The 9825-nt window shown below is 52.7% G+C and overlaps 1 protein-coding gene across 4 annotated transcripts; it reads right to left on the minus strand.

The window, feature by feature from the left end:
* Positions 1-345: 345 nt before the first annotated feature.
* On the minus strand, positions 346-7736 carry LOC144124494 (uncharacterized). Of its 4 annotated transcripts, none has more exons than XR_013313205.1 (3): positions 5546-7736; positions 3144-3727; positions 1563-1702 (listed from the first exon to the last, which is right to left on the minus strand). XR_013313205.1 is itself a non-coding variant. In XM_077657200.1 (2 exons), the coding sequence occupies exons 1-2, from the start codon at positions 7618-7620 to the stop codon at positions 3604-3606; spliced, it is 2199 nt and encodes a 732-aa protein (XP_077513326.1). In that variant the 5' UTR covers positions 7621-7736; the 3' UTR covers positions 346-3603. The 4 variants fall into 4 exon arrangements, 2 of the variants coding, with proteins under 2 accessions (XP_077513326.1, XP_077513325.1); XR_013313204.1 differs by having other exon boundaries at positions 1565-1702; positions 3128-3727; XM_077657200.1 differs by having other exon boundaries at positions 346-3727.
* Positions 7737-9825: the final 2089 nt, after the last annotated feature.

A 9825-nucleotide genomic window follows, 5' to 3' on the forward strand; every position in this document is an offset into this window, starting at 1 on the left:
TCAGTATGAGCTTTCCATTTTTATATGATTCATTCTTGTTGAGCACTGCTGTTTATGTTGCTGTTTCATTGCAATTGTACTACCTTTTTCATTGTTGTTTGTGTCACATGGTTTGCGTATTGGCAGCTATTCTATCACTTGCTCTTTGCTTATAATTCTCGTGTATAACTGGCCATCGTCTTGCCACATTGCCAATAAGCAACTTGTTGGTACCTTGTCAAGCAGTACAAGCTTTTAGTCTTGCACTCATTCCTCTTAAAGCAGAAGTACTTGCTGATGCATTAGTTGGTTCATCATAAAGTTGAATGGCACGAAGGAACAAACACAGGAAGACACAGAAGTGGCACTTTTTCTGTCTCTGTGTCTTCCTGTGTTTGTTCCATTGTGCCATTCAACTTTAATCTGAAAGCAGTATAGTGAATGAAATGCATTCACTATATAGACCTTTCCAATAAGGGCCCCCTGGGTATCACCATATTTTTTTCGCTAGGCTGTTGCATGCCCCTGATGCTAGCCCAATGGAAGCGGATACCTCTGACCAAAAAAAGCTGTTGGTACTTACAATCATATTACAGTGAACATTTTATGTTTAGTCGAAGATTAAGCAATAGTTGCGAGAAATTTTTTTCCTTTTGCTCATGAAGGTAACGAAATCATGTCGGTCACAGGTGGAGGCTTCATATTTTTGCACACATCCACACACAAAGCAAACACAAAAATGTGACGTAAATGTGACCCAATGGTGAGAGCTTTGAAAGACTTACAGTGTGATAAATTTCATTACATTCCCATTCCAACTCGTTGAACTAAAGTACACTTTCCGTGAATAATTTCATGTCATTACCATTTTGCTGTTGTCAAAATTCCCCACTGTTCTATAACTCCACCCCCCCTCAAGAAAACCAGTTATGTTGCAAGAAAAATATCAGCCTTGTAGCAAACAGTTCCCGTGAACATGCAACAGCCAGTGGTTCTGAGTGGAGAAGCAGGTGGAGTGTTACTGCGAGAGCAGCAGCAATGTACTTGCAACAGACTTGTTTGGTTATTGCACTTGTGTACCCCTGCAGTGTATGCATGGGCTTTGTTAATAACTAATACTGCAAGCTACCACGCACAATACAATACAGCCCGCACAATACAATTCACTGTTTGAAACACAATACAAAACTTTCACCAGTAAAAGATCTTTCATCTCATCACATGCTGTAATATCAAATAACTTCCAGCTGTTTTGATCACTCTTTATTGAGCGAGTCATTATTTTCTTTGTTGTCTAGAAATTTTGCAAGCAGTTGCACCGTGCTTGCATTTATGGCTTTCGCTTCCTTCTGAAGGCGCACCATTTTCTTGCTCATTTTGTGTGCCTTGCGGTTGGCCTTTGCTGCTGCCTCACTTTCTCCTTTATGGAGGGCAACTAGCTGCTCTATAGCAGATCCTTGTCGCTTGTGGCGGCTCTTTTGGGGTTCCCTTCTTTTGGCGCTTGTGCGGGCACCGGCACTGCTGCTTGCCCCTGCTGTGGCACTGCTGCTTGCGCCAGCACTGGCTCTGCTTGTGTCGCCGCGGCTGTTGCCTGTGCTGTACTGCAAATGGGGGAGCTGGCCGCAAGTTGTGAGAGGTCGTCTCTTCTGCTTCCTGCAGGCAGGCTGTCCTCCAATGACAGGAGCACTTCTGAGCCGTCTGGTGCCTCATTGACAACTGGCAGCTGCACATGATGAAACATACAAGACAACATGTTAGATGTGTCCTAATGTAATGCAATCATCCGCTTCCACAATATATTACAAAAACACAAACTTGTGATGGCCAAACTGGAAAGAAGGCAGGGTTCAAATTTTTGTTTTCCTGAACATAACTAAATTGTTATATGAAGATCCAGACATATACATCAGCATTCCCTAGCCCCAACTTTCACATGAACCAATGGGTTCAGTTTTTTCCTGAATACTGTTGCAGAGTGCAATCGCCTTCCTTTAGGTTTATGTGACTCGAAATATTTTGCGAATGAGTTGGAGGATTTTTGTACGGCTCCTAGTGTTGGTGTTGTGATTAATGTTGGATTTTATCTCCTTTAAAATGTTGGATTTTATGTCCTTTAAATGACTTGTGACTGTTGCGGCTAATGGTTTTATGGCTTTCATAATTGTGTGCCCTCCTGCTTGGGCCAAAGTAATGGCTCGCAGTATGTACAAATAAATAAATGAATAAAAAGCTGAACAAGACAGTATACCAAGCTGATAAAAGTCAATAACAAGCAATATGTTAAACATTTGCAAGCATATGGGGCATGGTTGACCAAGGGTAAACCGAGCTGATGAGCTTGAGTTGAACAGAAGTACATGGAAGGTGAGGTGCGAACTCTGGCATGACAAGGCGCTGTGATTTGAAGACGCAAGTGCCATTTCAGCTCCCCATTGCCATTAATGCCCCTGGTTGTGGGAGTAGCTTACTCTACATTCCCCTCCTCCAAAGTCTGTCCAATGGTTCCAAGGGAAGGATTGCTGGGTCAGTTGGTTAATCATTCAAGGCTTAAAAACAGCACGAAAAATGGGATGATACATAAAGAAGGAATAGGCAGCACTGAACCTGCAATTGAGTGTATTTTATGTGAAATGGCAATAAATACAGAAAGCATGCAGAAAGAACTTATATACAAAAATGCAATACAATACAGATATTACTTATATAATTCGAACGAAGACAGCGCAAAAAAGGGCCACCACAGAAGAGGACACGCCACAATGAATGCTTCTCTTCTTTGGTTGTCCTTTTTTACGCTGTCGTTCATTCCAAGTATGAATCACCAACTAGCCCAACACTTTGTTTTATTGAATTACTTGGACATTACAGATATCACATAGAAATTTATTATCTACTTTGCTACTTCCCTTCAATGTCTCTGTAGAGAAACAACAGTTCGCAATAAGAGCTTATGATCCACAGGTTGCTGTATTACTCCACTGTATTCAAGCCCAGTTGCTATTAGAATCAACGGTCGAAGATGAGTATCTACAAGAGAGAAGGATGAAGGTGAAGCTGCATGTGCACTGGTGCGAAAGATGAATTGTCATACAGCACTAGCAATATTAATATATCACGCAAATAAAGGCACCGAAATTCTGGTGCGTACCATAACTTCATCTTACTAGAGACTTAAGTCGTATCCATCAGCAGTGTGTGCCTTTTGACATATGATTCCCACCTGAAAAAAAAGGACGTAACCTAAACCAGCAATGCACATTGAACTCCCTGTACAACAAGGTGGTCTTTGCTCTGGCATGGTAACATTAAGTATATGGGGAGACAACCAGCTAACTACCGATATGTAGAATTGCTAGAAAAAAAACAAGGATTTATGGACAAGCAGTGGGAGTTGCTTGGCTATTTGGTTCACGTTTCATGACAGAACAACAGCACAAGGCAAAAATGTAGACGTGGAGGCTCTTGCCCATGTTTGCGGGAGTGGTTTACACAACTGCTTGAGTCTGTTCTTTATTATCTATTGTTGGCCAGCATTTTATAATGAGCATAAGTTCCGCACTGAGAAATGAGCAGCAATAGAATTCTGAAGTGATCTGAACGACAGATTACACGCAATTGTATAAATCACAAATTATCTCTAAACTTTCCTCGATTCGCCCATGGGAAGGCAGCCGAGGAAACGAGCTGCCAGTAGAAGATCCATGAGACACCAGGCGACCCAGTTGAAGTGCCTGTCCGTCTCAGCTGCCTAGAAAAATGACGTGAGCTATTAAATGTGTTGCTAAAAAAACATTTGAAGGTTGTGATCGCATCATTTCTCTCAGTGGATTAAGCTTCACTGTACACATTCTCAATGCAAGAATAAAATTTCATAGATAAGTGTCTAATGCATATGCACAGGTACTAGTGAAATTAATGCATGCAATTTACATTTGCAATGTGGCTAAACTACATCCTGCTAGTTGCTGCTTTGCAATTCAAGCCACGGCTGTGCATTATGGTTCAACTATTGACATTCGAGCAATATCTTACTTGGTTAGTTTCTAGATTTATTTATTTCATATATCTTTCCCAGGCTGCACTGTGTATGCTACTTCACAAATGCTGCTAGTACACAGTGAAGCCTGGTAAAGAAATATGAAATAAATCTAGAAATTCAATTAACTACATTGTTGCTCTAGCAGGTGGCCAGAAATAGCGACGCGTACAGCAATGCTGTCAGCGCTGCAGCTCGCAATTTGCAAATAATAACGACCAACAACACGTGTGTAACGAGAAAGACGAAGTTTGCATGCAGCGCCGTGCACGCGTGCACGAGCGAAGATTATAAGTGCTGCGTATGCTGCTCCTGCCTGGGGTCATTACTCTCGAGTCCTTACTACCTCAACACTGCATTCTCAATATCGTCTTCGACACTCCAAAACTGCGATGACGACGATTAGAATCGACGCGTTGCTCCAGCGACAACACATGCTACTGTCGCACATGCGAGTCTGACGTAAGCAGTTCAGCTGCACTATGAAAACAGCGCAAAGAACCCCATGACACGAGCATCGTTAGGTGTATATTGTGATTCTCAAGGGGGGCCGCAGGGCAGGGGGTAGAGAAATGGGGGTTAGCGCAGCCCGGTAATTGCCTCCAATGAAGGGGTCACCACAACCGGGCTTTGCTGGGGAGGGGGGGGGGGATGATAGAGTAGGGGAGAGGAGGCGGATCTGGGGCGGGAAAGGGGCACCGAGTGGAGGCAGGGCAGGCCGCGAAGCGACACGGCAAGAGGAGCGATCAACACCCGGGTAGGTCGGCGCCCGCGCGCGCCAGCGAAGCGCATTCCCATGTGCAGACGGTGGCGAAGTGCTCGGCTGGTCCGAGGTCCGAACGAGTCCGGGATGGGGGGTCAGCCGTGCTTCCTGCCGTCCTCAGTTGGCACGGGCGGCGGAGTCCCACCTCGGGAGCCGAGCAACTAGTGCCGCACACAGGGCACCCACGCCGACGCACGCGAACACCGAAGTCACCACCACACGTGTCGAAGCACCTAGAAGTCAGCCGGGTGTCCACGGAGCCGGGCACAGGGGACGGGAGAGAGCGCGGGCGCCGATGAGCACGCACGACATCGTTCGGTGCACGAAGTGCACTCACGGGGAGCTGGCAGCGCTCTGCCAGCGAGGCCAACAGAGCGGCAGCGACGGGATTGGCCACCGAGGCGGCGCGGAGCACGACGCGGCGCAGCCAATGAGGGAAGGGCGGCGGATGGTGCGGTGAATGCTGGAAATCGCCAGTTTTGAGCGGCGGCCGCGGCTACACGGGAACAGGCGACGGCGGAAGGGAGTGGATGGGCCCTGGGTTATGACCAGGGAAACAGCTGTGCACTCTGGCACCCTCAGTGCGCACAGGCGCGCGCACCTCACCTGGGGACCACTCCAATGCGGCCGAAACCGCGACGCCACGGCCGCCGCCCAGACGCGCCCACACACACACACGCACCGTTCGACTCCGCGGTGCAGAAATTAACCGCCGCGCACAAAGTCCCGCTGTAATAGCTACAGGCGGGGACGCAGGTCACACTCACTGATGAATCGCAGTAGGTGGCGGAGCGCGGCAGTCTGGCTGATGGGAGGCGCTGCCGGGAAGAGTACCTCGCTCAGCGCACTGCAGGGCAGGCCCAGGTCCCTGTTGCAGCGCTAGGCGCTCGCGGGAGGATGCCGGGCACACGCACAGGATGTGCTCAAGCGTGTCTGCGCTCCCGCACTGCGCGCACAGGGCCGCCGGGGGATCTCGGTGGCGGCGGAGGCGATCGTGCGTCCAGCCCGAGCCGGTGCGCAGCCGAAGGAGCAGCACGTAGTCGGCCCTGGCAAACCGCGTGGTGTCGATGGTCGTCATTGCGGTCGCCGAGGCCACGCGAGGGTCTGGATGCAGCCGCGTCACGAAACGACGCAGTGCCAGCCTCGCGCTGTCGTACGGAGTGACGATGCGCGAGAGTGGGACTGTTGGGTGCAGCGCTGCGCGGGCCAGCTCGTCCGCCGCCTCATTGCCATCGACGCCAATGTGGGAGGGGATCCACTGCATAGAAATATTGCATCCACGAACCCCGAGCAGGTGCAGTTTGAGTGCTGCTATGCGCAGCAGGCGCGAACCTCTCTCGGGGCTGTGGAGTGCCTGCAGGGATGCCCGCGAATCCGTCAGGATGGCTGCCCGTGTGACGGCCGGGTTCGCCGCCAGCACGTCTGCCGCGAGGGAGATGGCCGCGAGTTCCGCCGTCAGTGACGAGGCCGGGGTGTTGAGGCGCAACTGACGCACCGCAGGCAGCGAGGGGGCGATGCACGCCGCTCCCGCGGCCTCCTCCCTCACAGACCCGTCTGTGTAGACAATGGTGTGGCCGGCGAACTCCTGATGGACCTTTGATGCAACCTCCTGGCGCAGGGCGCAATGCGGGGTGCTGCGCTTGGACCGGACGCCCGGCAGCACTGCGTCTATTCGGGGCGGCCGGTACTGGTGCGGCGGCGGAAAGCGGGGCGGCGGGCCCAGGAGCTTGTAGAGTTGGTTGACAGCTGCCCCCATGTGGCTGCGTGTCTGCGCCTTGAAATGCGCGAGCAGGTCGCCACACGTGCCGGATCGCTGCATGCGCTCGATGTGATTCAACGCGGTGAGCATGGCTCGCAGCGAGACCGGCCACAAGCGCGTAACTGCGTACGTAGCCGCCGTTGGGGAGTTCCTCGGCAGGCCGTAGAACTGCCCGATGGCTCCGCGGTGCACTTTGTCCACAGCATTCCACTGCGCCCTGGAGAGGCCAACGAGGGGGAGCGCATACAGGGCCTTGGCCGTCGCCGCCGCCTCGTATATGCGAAGGCAGAAAGCGGGAGAGCAGCCGCTGCCTTTGGCGAGAAACCGCCGTGCCAGGGAGGCAATGAGGGCTGACTGGCTGCGAAGCTCCTTGACAGCGGGTCCCCGCGTCAGCCTCGCGTCGATGGTGAGCCCCAGGTAGCGCACGGACTTGCGCCACGGGAGCGGGGTGCCATCCAGGTGGAGCGGGGGCGTCCAGCGCCGTGCCGCCGAGGTTGGATGCACCATGAGTGCCTCGCTCTTTTGCGGTGACAGGGCGAGTCCGATGCTGCGCAGGTGGTCGTTGATCGCGTCGAGTGTCTGCCGCACTTGGCTGCGCACCGAGCGGCCGCGGCGGGTGGGCGTCCGTGCGAACACCGCGATGTCGTCCGCGTACACAGCGACGCGCACTCGCTTCCGCGCACGAGGTGGGAGTTGCGCAAGCACGAGGTTAAATAAAAACGGGCTCAACACACTGCCCTGCGGCACACCGCACGGCACCGAGTGTCGGGAGCTGGTGGTCTGCCCCACGCGCACACACAGGTAGCGGTCCCGCAGGAAGGCCTGCAGAAATTGGAGCAGGTGTCCGCCGATGCTTAGGGCATCGAGGGCGTCGAGGATGGCCCAGTGGGGCAGGCAGTCGAAGGCGCTCTTGATGTCCAGCAACACCAGGAATGCTGCCTCTCCGAGGGCGCGGGCCTGTTCAAGTGTGGCCACCACGTCAGAGAGGCAGTCCGCGGTGCTGCGCATGTGGCGGAAGCCGCTCTGCTGCGGGGGGAGCGTGCCGCTCGAGTCCACGATCCACTTGAGGCGGCAGAGCGCCATCGACTTCACCGCGGCTGAGGTGAGCGAAATCGGGCGATATAAAGAGAGTAGCCTCTTCTGCCTGCCCCGCTTGAGAACCGGGATGACGACAGCCGTTCGCCAGGTGTCCGGGAGGGCGCCGCTCGTCCACACTGAGTTGAACGACGCGAGGAGCGTCTGGCGCTGCGGTGCGTCCAAGTTGCGTAGCATCGCACTTACCGGTGTTTCTTGTTGAGGTTTTCCATTTTCAGCTTCACTTGTTCGCTGTTGCATGGGCCTTCTACCGGCGGCAGCCCGGCGTTCAGTTCCGCTACAATCGCAGCATATAGCCGAGCGTTGCGCGTGTTGCCGTATCAGATCCGTATCAGGGCCGCGGTTGTTGAATCCAGCCAGATGACACAACTCTGGGAGGACGAGTCGTTCGATGTTGCTGCTGCCACGGGCGCCGCCATCTTGTCGGTTAAGGTAGCAAACGGAGGTCAGCAAGCTCGGTTTGGGTAACTGTGGTTAGGTGGCGTAACTGCAGTTTCGTCTGCCGTGTGAGCGCGGCTAACTATAGTTACGGGGAACCGTAGTTACCTTAACTGTGGTTAAGGTCGCCCGTGTAAATGCGGTATAAGGGTTGCCTCGTGCCATGTTAGGGGGTTTGTCCCCCTCGGTATTGTCACGGCCGGTCTGGAGGGGAGCGCGCGCTTTTCTTCTTACGGCCTTCGCAATGGGGTCCGTTTCCGCCTCCCGCCGCACCTCGGTGGGGTCGCCACTGCAACACCGCTCCGCCGCTGCGACCGCCGTTCACTCCGAAGGAGAACGCGCGCTCGCTCCCAATTCGGCCCGCGTCAGTGGTAACCGTCAAACCTTTATATTTTGCCCTTTACGCTTTACGCAAAGACCGCGTAGTCAGCCCCTTTCCCATAGGCGTAATCTGAAACAACGAATTAACGTTTGCGCGCTCACTCCTTGAGCCGGACTGTGTATGGTCGAACGTATGCTTCGAGCACAAACGTCAACAGGTTCCACCCTTATATTTGGCTAAAAAGCAAGGCTTTCAGCTTCTATAGTTCGTCTTCCGGCAGGTTATTTAGGAGTGTGTAGAATGATATGCGGCATGTAATACTTGGATGGCGAGTTTCAAAGCGTAAAGGATTCTGCAGAGCAAATATAGCTACTGAAATTTCAAGCGCAGCTGCTTTAAGTTTGCACAACAGCGGCATTAGCAAGAATTCATGGTGCTACCCAGGAAAACGCGTCATGACATTCGCGAAAGTAACGGTTATAGACGGAACCCAACCCTGGCTGCTGGAGCAGAGCACGCTGCACACACGCGATGTCCAAGATTTCCTCTTGGAAAGGCATTTTGAAGTTTGGCGGCGTCTCACGACCGCCCATTCCACCACATGACAATGCGAAAAAATTTAAGTAACTTGTTTACAGTAACTGCAAGCATGAACTAACTGCCAGCAAAGCAAAATTAGGAACTGCGCTCTGTCTTAATAAAATCGGCCTTTACGAGCGAGCAAATTTATCAGGGAGGCGATGACAACCAGCTTTGCATTATTCTCCTGCATATCTGTAGCCTCGTCGTTGCTTTCGATAAACCTCCCGTGAGCATGCACTTTCCTCACGTCATTCAGAAAACAAAGTAGCACCACAAAAAGAAGCTTTCCGCAACTTAACGGAGCTCCACTAAACCTCACAGCAATGCGCGTTATACCATCTGGCTTAGCTTATAATGTAAGGAACAGAAAATGAACATTTGCAGTAATTACATGTTAGTAAAATCTCCTGAATTTAAAGGGACACTGAGGAGAGCTCTATCAACTTTTTTTATGCGAAGCATATTATCAGCGTTTCACTTCGGCGCTCGCGACGGTTACACACCGGCTTCGACCTTGAGCTATACCACGTGACACCATGACGTCACGACCGAGGAGAGGCAGGCCGCATCTTGCGCCGTCGCGACGGTTGCGCGCCGGGCGACCACGTGACACCATGACGTCACGACCGAGGAGAGGCAGGCCGCATCTTGCGCCGTCGCGACGGTTGCGCGCCGGGCGACCACGTGACACCATGACGTCACGACCGAGGAGAGGCAGGCCGCATCTTGCGCCGTCGCGACGGTTGCGCGCCGGGCGACCACGTGACACCTTGACGTCACGACCGAGGAGAGGCAGAGCCGCATCTTGCGCCGTCGCGACGGTTGCGCGCCGGGTGACCACGTGGTACCAC

This window comes from Amblyomma americanum, chromosome 3 (genome assembly GCF_052857255.1).
Source record: "Amblyomma americanum isolate KBUSLIRL-KWMA chromosome 3, ASM5285725v1, whole genome shotgun sequence".
Classification (NCBI taxonomy): Eukaryota; Metazoa; Arthropoda; class Arachnida; order Ixodida; family Ixodidae; genus Amblyomma; species Amblyomma americanum.